The 19,689-nt window shown below is 68.1% G+C and overlaps 2 protein-coding genes across 2 annotated transcripts in view; one reads left to right on the forward strand and one right to left on the reverse strand.

The window, feature by feature from the left end:
* The window catches only part of OPLAH (5-oxoprolinase, ATP-hydrolysing), a 33,550-nt gene extending 23,379 nt beyond the window's left edge, over positions 1 to 10,171 (reverse strand). Inside the window, 5 exon segments of the mRNA XM_077781483.1 lie at positions 2,157 to 2,352; positions 4,086 to 4,266; positions 4,730 to 4,943; positions 7,497 to 7,688; positions 9,962 to 10,171. Coding sequence (XP_077637609.1) covers positions 2,157 to 2,352; positions 4,086 to 4,266; positions 4,730 to 4,943; positions 7,497 to 7,688; positions 9,962 to 10,135 — 957 coding nt within the window. The 5' untranslated portion in view covers positions 10,136 to 10,171.
* Positions 10,172 to 11,016: 845 nt separating this feature from the next.
* Positions 11,017 to 16,104, forward strand: EXOSC4 (exosome component 4). The gene is made up of 3 exons (XM_077781646.1): positions 11,017 to 11,187; positions 12,270 to 12,488; positions 14,255 to 16,104. The coding sequence occupies exons 1-3, from the start codon at positions 11,017 to 11,019 to the stop codon at positions 14,624 to 14,626; spliced, it is 762 nt and encodes a 253-aa protein (XP_077637772.1). The 3' UTR covers positions 14,627 to 16,104.
* Positions 16,105 to 19,689: the final 3,585 nt, after the last annotated feature.

A 19,689-nucleotide genomic window follows, 5' to 3' on the forward strand; every position in this document is an offset into this window, starting at 1 on the left:
CCCCCTAAAAACGGGGTTCAGGGGGTCAGAGCTCCCGTCGGAGCGCATGAACAGCACCTGCACCCCCTAAAAACGGGGGGACAGGGGGTCAGGGGGTCAGAGCCCTCCATGAACAGCACCTGCACCCCCTAAAAACGGGGTTCGGGGGTCAGAGCTCCCGTCGGAGCGCATGAACAGCACCTGCACCCCCTAAAAACGGGGTTTGGGGGTCAGGGGGTCAGAGCCCTCCATGAACAGCACCTGCACCCCCTAAAAATGGGGTCAGGGGGTCAGAGCCCTCCATGAACAGCACCTGCACCCCCTAAAAACGGGGTTCAGGGGGTCAGAGCCCTCCATGAACAGCACCTGCACCCCCTAAAAACGGGGTTTGGGGGTCAGGGGGTCAGAGCCCTCCATGAACAGCACCTGCACCCCCTAAAAACGGGGTTCAGGGGGTCAGAGCTCCCGTCGGAGCGCATGAACAGCACCTGCACCCCCTAAAAACGGGGTTCAGGGGGGTCAGGGGGTCAGAGCTCCCGTCGGAGCGCATGAACAGCACCCACTGGGGGTCCCAGTAGGAAATGGGGGGTCCCAGTGGGAAATGGGGGTCCCTGTGGGAAATGGGGGGGTCTCTGTGGGAAATGGGGGTCCCTGTAGGAAATGGGGGGTCCCTGCGGGAAATGGGGGTCCCAGTGGGAAATGGGGGTCCCTGCGGGTGGGCACCCATGGGGGGTCCCAGTGGGAAATGGGGGTCCCAGTGGGAAATGGGGGGTCCCAGTAGGAAATGGGGGTCCCAGTAGGAAATGGGGGTCCCAGTGGGAAATGGGGGTCCCTGTGGGAAATGGGGGGGTCTCTGTGGGAAATGGGGGTCCCTGTAGGAAATGGGGGGTCCCTGCGGGAAATGGGGGTCCCTGCGGGTGGGCACCCATGGGGGGTCCCTGCGGGAAATGGGGGTCCCTGCGGGAAATGGGGGTCCCTGTGGGAAATGGGGGTCCCTGCGGGAAATGGGGGTCCCTGCGGGAAATGGGGGTCCCTGCGGGAAATGGGGGTCCCTGCGGGTGGGCACCCATGGGGGGGCAGTCCCGAAGGACCAAGCCCCACAGGGGGTCTCGGTGGGATGGGGCTCATGGAGGGGTCCGGGGGGTCCCAGTGTGTCCCCACCCGTATCCCGGGTCTGTCCCGGGTCAGTCCCGGGTCGGTGCCAGCCCGTCCCGTGTCTGTCCCGCTCTGTCCCGGGTCAGTCCCGGGTCAGTCCCGGGTCGGTGCCAGCCCGTCCCGTGTCTGTCCCGCTCTGTCCCGGGTCTGTCCCGGGTCAGTCCCGTGTCGGTGCCAGCCCATCCCGTGTCTGTCCCGCTCTGTCCCGGGTCAGTCCCGGGTCAGTCCCGTGTCGGTGCCAGCCCATCCCGTGTCTGTCCCCCTCTGTCCTGGGTCAGTCCTGGGTCAGTCCCGTGTCGGTGCCAGCCCGTCCCGTGTCTGTCCCGCTCTGTCCCGGGTCAGTCCTGAGTCAGTCCCGTGTCGGTGCCAGCCCGTCCCGTGTCTGTCCCGGGTCAGTCCCGGGTCAGTCCCGTGTCGGTGCCAGCCCATCCCGTGTCTGTCCCCCTCTGTCCTGGGTCAGTCCCGCCCTGTCCCTGCTCTGTCCCGGGTCAGTCCCGGGTCAGTCCCGTGTCGGTGCCAGCCCGTCCCGTGTCTGTCCCCCTCTGTCCCTGCTCTGTCCTGGGTCAGTCCCGTGTCGGTGCCAGCCCATCCTATGTCTGTCCTGCTCTGTCCTGGGTCAGTCCTGGGTCAGTCCCGCCCTGTCCATGCTCTGTCCCGTGTCTATCCTGTGTCTATCCCAGGTTAATCCTCAGTCAGTCCCGTGTCTATCCCGGGTCAGTCCTGTGTCTATCCCATGTCTCTCCCCGGTCAGTCCCGTGTCTATCCCCGGTCAGACCCGTGTCTATCCCATGTCTCTCCCGGCTCAGTCCTGGCTCAGTCCCGTGTCTCTCCCGGCTCAGTCCCGTGTCTCTCCCGGTTCAATCCCGTGTCTCTCCCGTGTCTGTCCCGTGTCTCTCCCGTGTCTCTCCCGGCTCAGTCCCGTGTCTCTCCCGGCTCAGTCCCGTGTCTCTCCCGTGTCTGTCCCGTGTCTCTCCTGTGTCTGTCCCGTGTCTCTCCCGTGTCTGCCCCGGCCCGGCGCTGACCTGCAGGCCGCGGCGGAAGCCCCGGCAGAATTGGCGCAGGTAGCGCCGCACGCCGGGGCTCAGGTAGGCGTCGGCGCACGCGGTGAGGCCGCGCGGCACGGCGCGCGCCATGCCGGCCACCGCCGACGACAGCGACACCTGCGCGAAGCCCAGCGCCCGCGCCAGCGCGCCCGCCTGCTGCTCGTGCCCGGGCCACCTGCGGGACAGGGGTGTCACACCTGTGTCACACCTGTGTGTCACCTGTGTGTCACCTGTGTGTCACCTGTGCCACACCTGTGTCACACCTGTGTCACACCCGTACCCCCAATCCCGCCTGCTGCTCGTGCCCGGGCCACCTGCGGGACAGGGGTGTCACACCTGTGTCACACCTGTGTGTCACCTGTGTGTCACCTGTGTGTCACCTGTGCCACACCTGTGTCACACCTGTGTCACACCCGTACCCCCAATCCCGCCTGCTGCTCGTGCCCGGGCCACCTGCGGGACACCCGTGTCACCTGTGTGTTACCCGTGTGTCACCTGTGTCACCTGTGTGTCACCTGTGTCACCTGTGTCACACCTGTGTCACCTGTGTCACACCTTTTTTTTCACCTCCAGACCCAAATCCGGGCATTTTTCTCCCTTTTTTCTCATTTTCTCCCCCCAGGACCCAAATCCGGGCATTTTTCTCCCTTTTTTCTCATTTTCTCCCCCCCAGACCCAAATCCGGGCATTTTTCTCCCTTTTTTCTCATTTTCTCCCCCCAGGACCCAAATCCGGGCATTTTTCTCCCTTTTTTTCTCATTTTCTCCCCCCAGACCCAAATCCGGGCATTTTTCTCCCTTTTTTTCTCATTTTCTCTCCCCCAGACCCAAATCCGGGCATTTTTCTCCCTTTTTTTCTCATTTTCTCCCCCCCAGACCCAAATCCGGGCATTTTTCTCCCTTTTTTTCTCATTTTCTGCCCCCCAGACCCAAATCCGGGCATTTTTCTCCCTTTTCTCTCATTTTCTCCCCCCAGGACCCAAATCCGGGCGTTTTCCTCTTTTCCCGAGCTGCCCCCATTCCCTTTCCCGGAATTTCCCCTCCCATTTCGGGCTGCGGCTTTCCGGGCCAATTAGCGGCTTTAATTAACGCCTGATTAGCGGCAATTAACGCCGCGAGGGGGGGCGGGGCTGAACGCGGGGCCGGGTTTGGGGCAGAATCGCCCCTTTTGCCCAATTTCCCCAAACCCGCTCACGCGTAGCTGTGCGGCAGCAGCACCGCCAGGCTCTGGGGACCCCCAAACCCCCCCAGGACCCCCCAAACCCCCCCAAAACCCCCCAAAACCCCCCCAGGACCCCCCAAACCCCCCCAAAACCCCCCAAAACCCCCCCAGGAGCCCCCAAATCCCCCCCAAATCCCCCCAGGACCCCCCAACCCCGCTCACGCGTAGCTGTGCAGCAGCAGCACCGCCGGGCTCTGGGGACCCCTGGGACCCCCCAAACCCTACCAGGAACCCCCAAACCCCCCAAATCCCCCCCAAACCCCCCCAGGACCCCCCAAACCCCCCCAGGACCCCCCAAATCCCCCCAACCCCCCCCCAGGACCCCCCAACCCCTCTCACGTGTAGCTGTGCAGCAGCAGCACCGCCGGGCTCTGGGGACCCCTGGGACCCCCTCAGGACTCCCCAAAGCCCCCCAAATCCCCCCAAAACCCCCCCAGGAGCCCCCCAAACTCCCCAAGGACCCCCCAAAGCCCCCCAGGACCCCCCAAGCCCCCCAGAACCCCCCAAACCCCCCCAGGACCCCCCAGGACCCCCCAAACCCCCCCAGGACCCCCCAAATCCCCCCCAGGACCCCCCAAACCCCTCTCACGCGTAGCTGTGCAGCAGCAGCACCGCCGGGCTTTGAGGACCCCTGGGACCCCCCAAACTCCCCCCAGGACCCCCCAAACCCCCCCAAACCCCTCTCACGCGTAGCTGTGCAGCAGCAGCACCGCCAGGCTCTGGATGCCGCGGGCCAGGACCCGCTCCAGGTCCTCGCGGAGCCGCTCCAGGTCCAGCGGCCGCTGCACCAGCAGGGTCACCCCGGCCACCCCTGGGGGACACGGGGACAGCAGTGTCACATCCCCCCGAGACCCCCAAAACCCCCAAACTGCCCCCCAGGGTCACCCCGGCCACCCCTGGGGGACAGCGGTGTCACCTCCCCCCGAGACCCCTGAGACCCCCAAACTGCCCCCCAGGGTCACCCCGGCCACCCCTGGGGGACAGCGGTGTCACCTCCCCCCGAGACCCCCGAGACCCCCAAACTGCCCCCCAGGGTCACCCCGGCCACCCCTGGGGGACACGGGGACAGCGGTGTCACCTCCCCCCGAGACCCCCAAACTGCCCCCCAGGGTCACCCCGGCCACCCCTGGGGGACAGCGGTGTCACCTCCCCCCGAGACCCCAAACCCCCCGGTGCCACCTCACAGAGCAGCCAGGCTTGGTGACAGCAGGGTCACCTGCCAGGTGCCACCCCAGTGCCACCCCCGTGTCCCAGTGCCACCCCAGTGCCACCCCAATGTCCCAGTGCCACCCCAGTGCCACCCCCGTGTCCCAGTGCCACCCCAGTGCCACCCCGTGTCCCACCTTGCACCCGGGGCCAGCTGTCACTCCCTGGCAGGTGACAATGGCAGTGCCACCCCAGTGCCACCCCAGTGCCACCCCGTGTCCCACCTTGCACCCGGGGCCAGCTGTCACTCCCTGGCAGGTGACAATCCGGCTGCTCCGGGACCAGCCGCTCGTCCACCTCGATCACCTCCTCGTAGAGCACGTCGGGCATGGCCACCTCCTGCGGGGACACGGCGGGGTGGCACGGGTGGCACCACGGGGACAGTGCGGGGATGGAACTGGGGTGGCACTGGGGACAGGGCCGGGGTGGGACTGGGGTGGCACCGGGGTGGCACTGGGGACAGGGCTGGGGTGGCACTGGGGTGGCACTGGGGTGGGACTGGGGTGGCACTGGGGTGGCACTGGGGACAGGGCCGTGACACAGGGACAAGGTGGGGGTGGCACTGCAGTGACACCGCGGGCAAATGGGACAGGAATGGGGTGGCACTGGGACAGGGACAGGGACAGGGACAGGGACAGGGACAGGGACAGGGACAGGGACGGGAACATGAGGGGGGAACACGAGGGGACACCAAGCCCCACAGCAGGACAGTGTGGAGGACACGGTGCCAGCCCAGGGGGGACACGGGGACAGGGTGCTGGGGACACTGTGGGGCACAGGGGACATGGTGCCAGCCTGAGAGGGACACGGGGAGAGGGTGTTGGGGACAGTGTGGGGCACTGGGACACGGTGCCAGCCCAGGGGGGACACGGGGACAGGGTGCTGGGGACACTGTGGGGCACTGGGACATGGTGCCAGCCCAGGGGGGACACGGGGACAGAGTGTTGGGGACAGTGTGGGGCATTGGGACACGGTGCCAGCCCAGGGGGGACATGGGGACAGGGTGCTGGGGACAGTGTGGGGCACTGGGACACGGTGCCAGCCCAGGAGGGGACACTGTGGGACACAGGGGACACGGTGCCAGCCCAGGGGGGACACGGGGACAGGGTGTTGGGGACAGTGTGGGGCACTGGGACACGGTGCCAGCCCAGGAGGGGACATGGGGACAGGGTGCTGGGGACACTGTGGGGCACTGGGACACGGTGCCAGCCCAGGGGGGACATGGGGACAGGGTGCTGGGGACAGTGTGGGGCACTGGGACACGGTGCCAGCCCAGGGGGGACACGGGGACAGAGTGTGGGGGACAGTGTGGGGCACTGGGACATGGTGCCAGCCCAGGGGGGACACTGTGGGACACAGGGGACACAGTGCCAGCCCAGGAGGGACACGGGGACATGGTGCCAGTCACGGGACGTGCCGGTCACGGGATGTGCCAGCCCCGTGCCAGGCGGCCACGGGTCACCGAGGGGTCACCGAGGGGTCAACGTGGGGTCACCGTGGGGTCACCGAGGGGTCACCGAGGGGTCACCGCGTGGGGCATCACGTGTGTCAGCGCGGGGCCACCGAGGGGGTCACGGGACACAGGGGACACGCGGCACTGCGGGCACAGGGACCTGGCACCCCCACCCCAGGGGACACGGGGCAGGGGATGTGGCACCACAGACCCTGGCAGTGCCAGCGCAGGCACAGCTGTGCCCAGGTGTATCTATGTATGGGGGTGCCCAGCTGTGCCCAGGTGTGTGCCAGGTGTGCCAGGTGCTCACCAGGTCGAAGAGGCGCGGGCGCGCCTGCGTGCCGATGTGCAGCAGGTGCCGGTGTGGGGTGGGTTTGGGGTGGGTTTGGGTACAGGTGAGTGCCCAGGTGAGTGCCAGCCGTGCCCAGGTGTGTGCCAGGTGTGCCAGGTGTGCCCAGGTGCTCACCAGGTCGAAGAGGCGCGGGCGTGCCTGCGTGCCGATGTGCAGCAGGTGCCGGTGTGGGGTGGGTTTGGGGTGGGTTTGGGTACAGGTGAGTGCCAGGTGAGTGCCAGTCATGCCCAGGTGTGCCCAGGTGCTCACCAGGTCGAAGAGGCGCGGGCGCGCCTGCGTGCCGATGTGCAGCAGGTGCTGGTGTGGGGTGGGTTTGGGGTGGGTTTGGGTACAGGTGAGTGCCAGCCGTGCCCAGCCGTGCCCAGGTGTGTGCCAGGTGTGCCAGGTGCTCACCAGGTCGAAGAGGCGCGGGCGCGCCTGCGTGCCGATGTGCAGCAGGTGCTGGTGTGGGGTGGGTTTGGGGTGGGTTTGGGTTGTTGGGTTTGGGGTGGATTTGGGTACAGGTGAGTGCCCAGGTGAGTGCCAGCCGTGCCCAGGTGAGTGCCAGCCGTGCCCAGGTGTGCCCAGGTGTGCCAGGTGCTCACCAGGTCGAAGAGGCGCGGGCGTGCCTGCGTGCCGATGTGCAGCAGGTGCCGGTGTGGGGTGGGTTTGGGGTGGGTTTGGGGTGGGTTTGGGTACAGGTGAGTGCCCAGGTGAGTGCCAGCCGTGCCCAGGTGTGCCCAGGTGCTCACCAGGTCGAAGAGGCGCGGGCGCGCCTGCGTGCCGATGTGCAGCAGGTGCCGGTGTGGGGTGGGTTTGGGTTGTTGGGTTTGGGGTGGGTTTGGGGTGGGTTTGGGTACAGGTGAGTGCCCAGGTGAGTGCCAGCCGTGCCCAGGTGTGCCCCAGCCGTGCCCAGGTGCTCACCAGGTCGAAGAGGCGCGGGCGCGCCTGCGTGCCGATGTGCAGCAGGTGCCGGTGTGGGGTGGGTTTGGGTTGTTGGGTTTGGGGTGGGTTTGGGGTGGGTTTGGGTACAGGTGAGTGCCCAGGTGAGTGCCAGCCGTGCCCAGGTGAGTGCCAGCCGTGCCCAGGTGTGCCCAGGTGTGCTCACCAGGTCGAAGAGGCGCGGGCGTGCCTGCGTGCCGATGTGCAGCAGGTGGCGGAAGCCGCGGGTCACGGCCAGCGCCGCGCGCTCCCCGCGCCGCTGCAGCAGCGCGTTGGTGGCCACCGTGGTGCCCATGCGGATCCACTGGATCCCGGCGGCGTCCAGGGGCTGCTCCCGCGGCAGCGGCACCCCCAGCTCCTGCGGCACCCCAAAACTGAGCCCCGGCACCCCAAACTGAGCCCCGGGACCCCAAACTGAGCCCGGGGACCCCAAACTGAGCCCCGGCACCCCAAACTGAGCCCGGGGACCCCAAACTGAGCCCCGGCACCCCCAGCTCCTGCGGAACCCCAAAACTGAGCCCCGGGACCCCAGACCCACAGCGGCACCCCCAGCTCCTGCGGCACCCCAAAACTGAGCCCCGGCACCCAAAACTGAGCCCCGGCACCCCAAAACTGAGCCCCGGGACCTCAAAATTCACCGGGGACCCCAAAACTGAGCCCCGGGACCCCAAAACTGAGCCCCGGCACCCCAAAACTGAGCCCCGGGACCCCAAAACTGAGCCCCGGGACCCCAGACCCACAGCGGCACCCCCAGCTCCTGCGGCACCCCAAAACTGAGCCCCGGCACCCAAAACTGAGCCCCGGGACCCCAAAACTGAGCCCCGGCACCCCAAAACTGAGCCCCGGCACCCCAAACTGAGCCCCGGGACCCCAAAACTGAGCCCCGGCACCCCAAACTGAGCCCCGGCACCCCAAACTGAGCCCCGGGACCCCAAAACTGAGCCCCGGCACCCCAAACTGAGCCCCGGCACCCCAAAACTGAGCCCCGGCACCCCAGACCCACAGCGGCACCCCCAGCTCCTGCGGCGCCCCAAAACTGAGCCCCGGGACCCAAAACTGAGCCCCGGGACCCCAAAACTGAGCCCCGGCACCCCAAACTGAGCCCCGGCACCCCAAAACTGAGCCCCGGCACCCCAGACCCACAGCGGCACCCCCAGCTCCTGCGGCGCCCCAAAACTGAGCCCCGGGACCCCAAAACTGAGCCCCGGGACCCAAAACTGAGCCCCGGGACCCCAAATTCACCCGGGACCCCAAAACTGAGCCCCGGCACCCCAAACTGAGCCCCGGCACCCCAGACCCACAGCGGCACCCCCAGCTCCTGCGGCACCCCAAAACTGAGCCCCGGCACCCCAGACCCACAGCGGCACCCCCAGCTCCTGCGGCACCCCAAAACTGAGCCCCGGCACCCAAAACTGAGCCCCGGGACCTCAAAATTCACCCGGGACCCCAAAACTGAGCCCCGGGACCCAAAACTGAGCCCCGGGACCCCAAATTCACCCGGGACCCCAGAGCCACAGCGGCACCCCCAGCTCCTGGGGGGTCCCCAAAACTGAGCCCCGGGACCCCAAATTCACCTGGGACCCCCAGCTCCTGCAGGACCCTAAAACTGAGACCCAGGACCCCAGACCCATTTGGGGACCCCAGACCTATTTGGGCCCTCCAGACCCATTTGGGGACCCCCAGACTTATTTGGGGTCCCCAGACCCATTTTGGGGTCCCCAGACCCACTTGGGGACCCCCAGACCCATTTGGGGACCCCCCGCACGGGCTGGGGCAGGGGGTCCAGGCAGGCCCAGGGCTGGGGGGCTTAGGGGGGCCGGGAGGGGTCTGGGGGTTCCCCACGGGGGTCCCGGGATTCCCCACGGGGGTCCCTGTGAGAGGCATTTGAGGGGGGTCCCCGTGGGGTCCTTTGGGGGTTCCCGGTGGTCCCGGGGAGTTCCTCAGGGGGGTCCCTGTGCTCCCGGGGGTCCCAGCAGGGCACTCGGGGGGTCCCGGGGTCCCGGTGACCTCGGGCGGGTCCCGTGGTACCCCGCCGTGTCCCGGGGGTCCCGGGGATCCCGGGGGTCCCAGCAGGACACTCGGGGGGTCCCGGAGATCCCGCCGTGTCCCCGCCGTGTCCCGGGGGTCCCGGGGGTACCGGGGGTCCCAGCAGGGCACTCGGGGGGTCCCGGGGGTCCCGGTGACCTCGGGCGGGTCCCGTGGTACCCCGCCGTGTCCCGGGGGTCCCGCTGTGTCCCCGCCGTGTCCCGGGGGTCCCGCCGTGTCCCGGGGGTCCCAGCAGGGCACTCGGGGGGTCCCGGGGGTCCCGCTGTGTCCCCGCCGTGTCCCGGGGGTCCCGCCGTGTCCCGGGGGTACCGGAGGTCCCAGCAGGACACTCGGGGGGTCCCGGGGGTCCCGCCGTGTCCCCGCCGTGTCCCGGGGGTCCCAGCAGGACACTCGGGGGGTCCCGATGTGTTCCCGCTGTCCCCCCGCCGTGTCCCCTCGCTGTCCCCGCTGTCCCCCCGCCGTGTCCCCTCGCTGTCCCCCCTGTCCCCCCGCCGTGTCCCCTCGCTGTCCCCCCTGTCCCCCCGCCGTGTCCCCTCGCTGTCCCCGCCGTCCCCGCCGCTCCCGGGGCCCGGGGGTCGCTCGCACCTCCTGCAGGACGCGGCGGATGCCCTCGGTGGGCGCGTCCCGGTACGCCGGGTCCTCGGAGAGCAGCTTGAGGACGCGGACGCGGCCGCCGGGGCAGCGGGCGAACACGTCCGTGAAGGTCCCGCCGCGGTCGATGGCGAACTGGAACCCGGCGGGGGCGAGCGGCGCCGCCATGGCGGGACCGGCACCGGCACCGGCACCGGCACCGGGAGCGGCGGCCCCGGGGCTCCGCTCCGGCCTGGACAAGGTCGGGCCGGCCGGACAGGGGTCAGCCGGGGAAGGGTCGCTCCGGTCCGGTCCGCTACCCCCGGTGAGCGCTCGCTGCCGCTGGGACAAGGGCTCGGCGCTGTCCGGGAAGGACCGGTGCCGGTTCTGCCCCGGTGCGAGGCTCGGTGCCGGAGCCGCACGGGTCGGGACGGGCCGGGCTCGGAGCCGGGCCGTGCCGCGGGGTCCCGGTGCTGCCGCTCCGCCAGGGGGCGCTGCGGCCGCCCCGGTCCCGCCCGGTCCCGTTGGGTCCCGTTGGGTCCCGTTGGGTCCCGTTGGGTCCCGTTGGGTCCCGCCCGGTGCCGCGAACCGGCCGAGGGGCGGGGCCTCGGGGGGGCGTGGTTTAGGGCGTGGTTTAGGGGCGGGGCCTCGGGCGGTACCGGGGCACCGCCCCGCGGGGGGCGTGGTCTCTGTCCGGGGGCGTGGCCCGAATGGGGCGTGATCTGTGTGGGGTTGCGTCACAAGGGGCGTGGCTTCCGCCGCGGGAGCGTCACGGGGGCGGTGCCTCCCGTTGGCGGGCGGCTTGCGCGGGGCACGCCGGGAGTTGTAGTCCCGCCCCTCACGCGGCGCCGGCATGGCGGGGCTGGAGCTTCCGTCGGGCGCGGGGCACGCCGGGAGCCGTAGTCCCGCCCCTCACGCGGTCCCGGCGCGGGGCACGCCGGGAGCCGTAGTCCCGCCCCTCACGCGGTGCCGGGCGCGGGGCACGCCGGGAGCCGTAGTCCCGCCCCTCACGCGGTGCCGGGCGCGGGGCACGCCGGGAGCCGTAGTCCCGCCCCTCACGCGGTGCCGGCATGGCGGGGCTGGAGCTGCTGTCCGACGCGGGGTTCCGGGCGGACGGGCGCCGGCCGGACGAGCTGCGCAAGGTGCGGGCCCGGCTCGGGGTGCTGGCCCGGGCGGACGGCTCGGCCTACCTGGAGCAGGGCAACACCAAAGTGCTGGCGGCCGTGTACGGCCCGCACGAGGTGAGCGGGGCCGCGGCGCTTCTGAGCCTCTCCCGGGGCTTGTGAACTTCCCCGGGGCTTGTGAGCCTCTCCCGGGGCTTGTGAGCCTCTCCCGGGGCTTGTGAACCTCCCCTGGGGCTTGTGAGCCTCTCCCGGGGTTTGTGAACCTCCCCTGGGGCTTGTGAGCCTCTCCCGGGGCTTGTGAACTTCCCCTGGGTTCGTGAATCCCCTCGGGGCTTGTGACCCCCCCTCAGTCTCCCCCCTCCTCCCGGGACTTTCAGGGTCCCCCATTCTGAGCCCCCCTCCCCAATTTGTGCCCTCCCCCCATTTCTCTCCCCCCCCCCCACTTGTGTGGGTCCCACGCCCCCCCCCCCCCCCCAGCCCCCCTTTTTTCCTTGCAGCTTTGGGGGTCCCACAGCCTCCCCATCTCCGGGTCCCCCCAGTCCCTGATGTTTACCCCCCCCCCCCCAGCTCTGGGGGTCCCCCAGCCCCACCCTTTGTGTGCCCCCCCACTCCCAGCCCTCCAATTTCCCCCCCAGCTCTGGGGGTCCCACAGCCCCCCATGTCCATGCTCCCCCCACTCCCATCCCCTTTTCCCCCAGCTCTGGGGGTCCCACAGCCCCCCATGTCCATGCTCCCCCATGTCCGTGCCCCCCACTCCCATCCCCTTTCTCCCCGCAGGTTCGGGGGTCCCGGGTCAAGCCCCCCCCCATGTCTATTCTCCCCACTCCCATCCCCTTTCTCACAGGTTCGGGGGTCCCACAGCCCCCCCTGCCCGTGCTCCCCCCACTCCATCCCCTTTTCCCCCGCAGGGTCGGGGGTCCCACAGCCCCCCATGTCCATGCTCCCCCCACTCCCATCCCCTTTCCCCCCAGGTCCGGGGGTCCCACAGCCCCCCATGTCCGTGCCCCCCACTCCCATCCCCGTTTCCCCCGCAGGTTCGGGGGTCCCACAGCCCCCCATGTCCTTGCCCCCCACTCCATCCCCTTTCCCCCAGCTCTGGGGGTCCCGGGCCAAGGCCCCCCATGTCCTTGCCCCCCACTCCCATCCCCTTTCCCCCCAGGTCCGGGGGTCCCACAGCCCCCCATGTCCTTTCCCCCCAGGTCCGGGGGTCCCGGGCCAAGGCCCCGCCGGACCGGGCGCTGCTCAGCTGCCGCTGCAGCGCGGCGCCGTTCGCGGGGGGCGGCGAGCGGCGGCGGCGCCCGGCGCAGGGCGGCAGCGACCGGCGGGCGGCGGAGCGAGCGCTGCTGCTGCGGGGCGTGCTGGAGGGCGCCGTGCTGGCACAGCTCTACCCGCGCTCGCAGATCGACGTGCACGTACAGGTGACCCTGTGGGGGTTTGGGGGTGTCCTGGGGGGTTTGGGGGTGTCCTGGGGGGGTTTGGGGGTGTCCTGGGGGGTTTGGGGGTGTCCTGGGGGGTTTGGGGGTGTCCTGGGGGGCTTTGGGGGTGTTTGGGGGTGCCCTGCTGCTGCGGGGCGTGCTGGAGGGCGCCGTGCTGGCACAGCTCTACCCGCGCTCGCAGATCGACGTGCACGTACAGGTGAGCGGTTTGGGGGTGTCCTGGGGGGGTTTGGGGGTGTCCTGGGGGGGTTTGGGGGGGTCTGGGGGGGTTTGGGGGTGTCCTGGGGGTTTTGGGGGTGTCCTGGGGGGGTTTGGGAGTGTTTGGGGGTGCCCTGCTGCTGCGGGGCGTGATGGAGGGCGCCGTGCTGGCACAGCTCTACCCGCGCTCGCAGATCGACGTGCACGTACAGGTGACCCTGGGGGGGGTTTGGGGGTGTCCTGGGGGTTTTGGGGGTGTCCTGGGGGGGTTTGGGGGTGTCCTGGGGGGCTTTGGGGGGGTTTGGGGGTGCCCTGCTGCTGCGGGGCGTGCTGGAGGGCGCCGTGCTGGCACAGCTCTACCCGCGCTCGCAGATCGACGTGCACGTACAGGTGACCCTGGGGGGGCTTGGGGGTGTCCTGGGGGTGTTTGGGGGTGTCCTGGGGGGGTTTTGGGGGTGTCCTGGAGGGGTTTGGGGGTGTCCTGGGGGGCTTTGGGGGTGTTTGGGGGTGCCCTGCTGCTGCGGGGCGTGCTGGAGGGCGCCGTGCTGGCACAGCTCTACCCGCGCTCGCAGATCGACGTGCACGTCCAGGTGAGCGGTTTGGGGGTGTCCTGGGGGGGTTTGGGGGTGTCCTGGGGGGTTTGGGGGTGTCCTGGGGGTGTCCTGGGGGGGTTTGGGGGTGTCCTGGGGGTTTTGGGGGTGTCCTGGGAGGGTCTGGGGGTGTTTGGGGGTGCCCTGCTGCTGCGGGGCGTGCTGGAGGGCGCCGTGCTGGCACAGCTCTACCCGCGCTCGCAGATCGACGTGCATGTCCAGGTCAGGGCTTTGGGGGGGATTTGGGAGAGTTTGGGGGGATTTGGGGGATCCTGGGGGTTATTTTGGGTGTTTTGGGGGATTTTGAGTCACCCCTTGTCCCCGAAGGTGCTACAGGCAGACAGGGGTGAGCTGGGGGCCAGCGTCAGCGCGGCCAGGCTGGGGCACACAGGATCTGTGGGGTGTTTTGGGTGTTTCTGGGCTGTTTTGGGTGGATTTTGGGGTGTTTTGGGTGTTTTTGGGGTGTCTCTGAGTGCTCTTCCCCCCAGGTGCTGCAGGTGGACGGCGGTGAGCTGGGGGCCAGCGTCAGCGCGGCCGGGCTGGCGCTGCTGGGGCACTCGGGCTCTGTGGGATTTTTGGGTGAATTTTGGGTGGATTTTGGGTGGATTTTGGGAGTTTGGGGTGCCCCTGACCCCGCTCTCCCCCCAGGTGCTGCAGGCGGACGGCGGCGAGCTGGGGGCCAGCGTCAGCGCGGCCGGGCTGGCGCTGCTGGGGCACTCGGGCCCCTGTGGGGTTTGGGGTGGTTTTGGGTGGATTTTGGGTGGATTTTGGCTGGATTTGGGGTGCCCCTGACCCCGCTCTCCCCCCAGGTGCTGCAGGTGGACGGCGGTGAGCTGGGGGCCAGCGTCAGCGCGGCCGGGCTGGCGCTGCTGGGGCACTCGGGCTCTGTGGGATTTTTGGGTGAATTTTGGGTGGATTTTGGCTGGATTTGGGGTGCCCCTGACCCCGCTCTCCCCCCAGGTGCTGCAGGCGGACGGCGGCGAGCTGGGGGCCAGCGTCAGCGCGGCCGGGCTGGCGCTGCTGGACGCCGGCGTGGCGCTGCGCGGGGCCGTGCTGGCCGGCTCCGCCGGGCTGGCCGAGCCCCCGGCCGGGCCCCCGGCGGCCCTGAGCGACCTGAGCGCGGCCGAGGAGGCGGCCGGGGGCCCGCGGCTGGCCGTGGCCACGGTGGCGGGCAGCGGGCAGCTGGCCCTGTGCCAGCTCAGCGCCCGGCTGCACCGGGAGCGGCTGCGGCCCGTGCTGGACGCCGCCCTGGCCGCCTGCCGGGGGCTGCACGCCGTGCTGGACGGCGTGGTCAGGGCCCGGCTGCGCCAGGACACTGCCATGGAGCAGTGACCAGCACGGTGACCACTGCCGGGACATGGCCATGGAGCAGTGACCAGCACAGTGACCACTGCCGGGACATGGCCATGGAGCAGTGACCAGCACAGTGACCGCCCGGGACACGGCCATGCAGCAGTGAGTGACCACCCGGGACACGGCCATGGAGCAGTAAGTGACCACAGCAACCACCCAGGACACGGCCATGGAGCAGTGAGTGACCACCCAGGACATTGCCATGGGACAGTGACCAGCACAGTGACCACCCAGGACACGGCCATGGAGCAGTGAGTGACCACCCAGGACATTGCCATGGAGCAGTGACCAGCACAGTGACCGCCCGGGACACGGCCATGGAGCAGTGACCAGCATGGTGACCACTGCGGGGACATGGCCATGGGACAGTGACCAGCACAGTGACCACCCAGGACACGGCCATGGAGCAGTGAGTGACCGCCCAGGACACGGCCATGGAGCAGTGAGTGACCGCCCAGGACATGGCCATGGAACAGTGACCAGCACAGTGACCACCTGGGATATTGCCATGGAGCAGTGAGTGACCGCCCAGGACATGGCCATGGAACAGTGACCAGCACAGTGACCACCTGGGACATTGCCATGGAGCAGTGAGTGACCACCCAGGACATGGCCATGGAGCAGTGAGTGACCACCCAGGACATGGCCATGGAGCAGTGAGTGACCACCCAGGACAGGCCATGGAACAGTGACCAGCACAGTGACCACCTGGGACATTGCCATGGAGCAGTGAGTGACCGCAGTGACCACTGCCAAGACATGGCCATGGAGCAGTGACCAGAGTGACCATGCTGGGGACACCAGGACAGCACCATGGGACTGTGACCACCCTGGGGACGTGGCCGGGGAACAGGGACTGCCATGGCACAGTGACCACAGGGTCACCGTGGGGACACTGCGGTGACCAACTGACCCCTGGGAGCTGCAGCATGACATCGCTGTGGTGACCACTGCTGCTGGGGACACTGTGGACACTGCAGTGACCACTGCTCCTGGGGACACTGGGGACACTGGGGCTGTGACCATGCAGTGACCACTGCTGCTGGGGACACTGTGGACACTGCAGTGACCACTGCTCCTGGGGACACTGCAGTGACCAGTACTGGGGACACTGGGGCTGTGACCCTGCAGTGACCACTGCTCCTGGGGACACTGGGGCTGTGACCCTGCAGTGACCACTGCTCCTGGGGACACTGGGGCTGTGACCCTGCAGTGACCACTGCTCCTGGGGACACTGCAGTGACCAGTACTGGGGACACTGGGGCTGTGACCCTGTGGTGACCACTGCTCCTGGGGACACCAGGGACACTGGGGCTGTGACCCTGCAGTGACCACTGCTCCTGTGGACACTGGGGACACTGCAGTGACCACTGCTCCTGGGGACACTGGGGCTATGACCCTGCGGGTTTTGGGGGGCCGCATGGCGCCCTGGCAATAAACTGGTGTGTGTCACCACACGTTCCGTGTCACCTGCGTGTCACCTGCGTGCCCTGGGTGTGTCACGCCCTTGCACGCCCCCTCCCCACCGTGCTGCCCTCGCAGCCCCCGTGTGCCCCCCGTGCCCCCCGAGCTGTCCCTGACACCCCCGTACCCCCTGCCCGTCCTGTTTCCCCCCCTTTGTGTCCCTGTGCCCCCTCACAGCTCTCCCTTTGCCCAGAGCCCCTTTTGTGCCCCCAGACCCCCCGAGCTTCCCCCTTTGTCCCCCCATTACCCCCTTTTTTCCCTGCTTTTCCGTTTTTCCCCCTTTCCCGTTTTTCCCCCTTTTCCCCGTTTTTCCCCCTTTTCCCCGTTTTTTCCCCCTTTCCCCCGTTTTTTCCCCCCATTTTTCCCCCCCTTTTCCCCGTTTTTCCCCCCTTTTCCCCCGTTTTTTCCCCCTTCCCCCCTTTTCTCCCTCTTTTTCCCCACTTTCCCACCTTCCCCTCCCTTTTCCCCCCTTTTTTCTCCCCATTTTCCCCCCTTTTCCCCTTTTTCCCCGTTTTTTCCCCCTTTTTCCCGTTTTTTCCCCCTTTCCCCCGTTCTTTCCCCCGTTTTTCCCCCCTTTTCCCCGTTTTTTTCCCTTTTCCCCCTTTCCCCCAAACTCCATTATTATTCCTTGGCCCCGCCCACGCCCGGCTGGCCCCGCCCATGCCCGGCTGGCCCCGCCCACACCCGGCTGGCCCCGCCCACACCCGGCTGGCCCCGCCCACACCCGGCTGGCCCCGCCCACACCCGGCTGGCCCCGCCTACCGGCACCGCCCACTCCCGCCCCCCTCAGGGCGCCCCCTGGCGGCGCGCTGCGATCGCTGTCTCTGCGCTCCGCGCCCCGCCCTGGCCGCGCGCTCCGGCAGCGATTGAGCGGCCTGGCCCGGCCGTGCCCCGCAGGTTCGGGGGTTTGGGGCATTTTGGGGCATTTTGGGGCATTTCGGGGCATTTCGGGGGTTTGGGGCACTCCGGGGGGCCCCGAGGGCGCAGGGGCTGCGGGGCAGGGGAAGGGCCGGGCCAGGCCCGTGTGGGATGCGGGGAGCGCGGTGTAGGGGCGTGGGGGAGGGCAGGGCCTGAGGGGGATTTGGGGTGGGGAGGGGATTTGGGGTGTCTGAGGAGATTTGGGGTGTCTGTGAGGGAATTGGGGTGTCCGTGGGGTGGGGAGTGGATTTGGGGTGTCTGTGAGGGAATTGGGGTGTCCGTGAGGAAAATTGGGGTGGGGAGGGGATTTGGGGTGTCTGGGGAGGGGGGTTTGGGGTGTCTGTGAGGGAATTGGGGTGTCTGTGAGGGAATTGGGGTGTCCTTGATGAGTTTTGGGGTGTCCGTGAGGAGAATTGGGGTGTCCGTGAGGAGAATTGGGGTGTCTGTGAGGGAATTGGGGTGTCTGTGAGGGAATTTGGGGTGGGGAGGGGATTTGGGGTGTCTGAGGATATTTGGGGTGTCTGTGAGGGAATTGGGGTGGGGAGTGGATTTGGGGTGTCCGTGAGGAGGTTTGGGGTGGGGAGGGCATTTGGGGTGTCTGTGAAGGGATTTGGGGTGTTCGTGGGGTGGGGAGGGGATTTGGGGTGTCCGTTGGGTGAGGAGGGGTTGGGGGCTCTGTGGGATTTTGGGGTCCCTGTGGGTTTTGGGGTCTCAGTGGGGTTTGGGGTCTCAGTGGGGTCTCAGTGGGGTTTTGGGGTCTCAGTGGGGTTTGGGGTCTCAGTGGGGTCTCAGTGGGGTTTTGGGGTCTCAGTGGGTTTTGGGGTCTCAGTGGGGTTTTGGGGTCTCTATGGGGTCTCAGTGGGTTTTGGGGTCTCAGTGGGGTTTGGGGTCTCTATGGGGTCTCAGTGGGATTTTGGGTCCCTGTGGGTTTTGGGGTCTCAGCGCTGTTTTGGGGTCTCAGTGGGGTCTCAGTGGGGTTTTGGGGTCTCAGTGGGGTTTTTGGGTCTCAGCGCTGTTTTGGGGTCTCAGTGGGGTCTCAGTGGGGTTTTGGGGTCTCAGGGGGGTTTTTGGGTCTCAGTGGGGCTTTGGGGTCTCAGTAGGGTCTCAGTGGGGTTTTGGGGTCTCAGCGCTGTTTTGGGGTCTCAGTGGGGTCTCAGTGGGGTTTTGGGGTCTCAGCGCTGTTTTGGGGTCTCTGTGGGGTCTCAGTGGGGTTTTGGGGTCTCAGGGGGGTCTCAGTGGGACTTTGGGGTCTCTGTGGGGTCTCAGTGGGGTTTTTGGGTCTCAGTGGGGCTTTGGGGTCTCAGTGGGGTCTCAGTGGGGTTTTGGGGTCTCAGTGGGGCTTTGGGGTCTCAGTGGGGTCTCAGTGGGGTTTTGGGGTCTCAGCGCTGTTTTGGGGTCCCCACAGCCCGGTCCCCCTGCCATGGGGCTGCTGTCGGACCCGCAGTGCCGGCGGGCACTGGCCCGGCTGCTGCTGCGCCTCAACACCCCCCTCTGGTGAGTGGGGGGGACCCCGAAACCGGGGGGACCCCAAAACCCTGGGGGGGACCCCAACACCCCCCTCTGGTGAGTGGGGGGGACCCCGAAACCGGGGGGGACCCCAAAACCTCTGGGGGGGACCCCAACACCCCCCTCTGGTGAGTGGGGGGGACCCCGAAACCGGGGGGGACCCCAAAACCCTGGGGGGGACCTCAACACCCCCCTCTGGTGAGTGGGGGGATCCCAAAACCTGGGGGGACCCCAAAACCCTGGGGGGGACCCGAACAACCCCTCTGGTGAGTGGGGGGGACCCCAAAACCTGGGGAGACCCCAAAACCTCTGGGGGGGGGTGTCAGGGCTGGGTTTGGAGTGTCACTGATGGTTTTGGGGTTATTTTTGGGGTGCCGATGGTGACTTTGGGGTGTCACTGATGGTTATGGGGTTATCTTTGGGGTGTCACTGATGGTTTTGGGGTTATCTTTGGGGTGTCACTGATGGTTTTGGGGTGCCCCCACAGCATCCTCAGTTACCTGGCGGGGCTTGGCTGGTTCCTGCTGCTGCCCGCCCTGGCTCCCTGCATGTACCTGTGCAGGGTGGGGGTGTCACTGATGGTTATGGGGTTATCTTTGGGGTGCCGATGGTGATTTTGGGGTGCCGATGGTGATTTTGGGGTGCCCCCCGCAGCATCCTCAGTTACCTGGCGGGGCTCGGCTGGTTCCTGCTGCTGCCCGCCCTGGCTCCCCGCACGTACCTGTGCAGGGTGGGCGTGTCAGGGCTGGGTTTGGGGTGTCACTGATGGTTTTGGGGTTATTTTTGGGGTGCCAATGGGGATTTTGGGGTGCCCCCACAGCATCCTCAGTTACCTGGCGGGGCTCGGCTGGTTCCTGCTGCTGCCCGCCCTGGCTCCCCGCACGTACCTGTGCAGGGTGGGGGTGTCAGGGCTGGGTTAGGGGTGGGTTTGGGGTGCCGATGGTGACTTTGGGGTGTCACTGATGGTTTTGGGGTGCCCCCACAGCATCCTCAGTTACCTGGCGGGGCTCAGCTGGTTCCTGCTGCTGCCCGCCCTGGCTCCCCGCACGTACCTGTGCAGGGTGGGGGTGTCACTGATGGTTTTGGGGTTATTTTTGGGGTGCCAATGGTGATTTTGGGGTGCCCCCACAGCATCCTCAGTTACCTGGCGGGGC

This window comes from Lonchura striata, chromosome 1 (genome assembly GCF_046129695.1).
Source record: "Lonchura striata isolate bLonStr1 chromosome 1, bLonStr1.mat, whole genome shotgun sequence".
Taxonomy (NCBI): domain Eukaryota; kingdom Metazoa; phylum Chordata; class Aves; order Passeriformes; family Estrildidae; genus Lonchura; species Lonchura striata.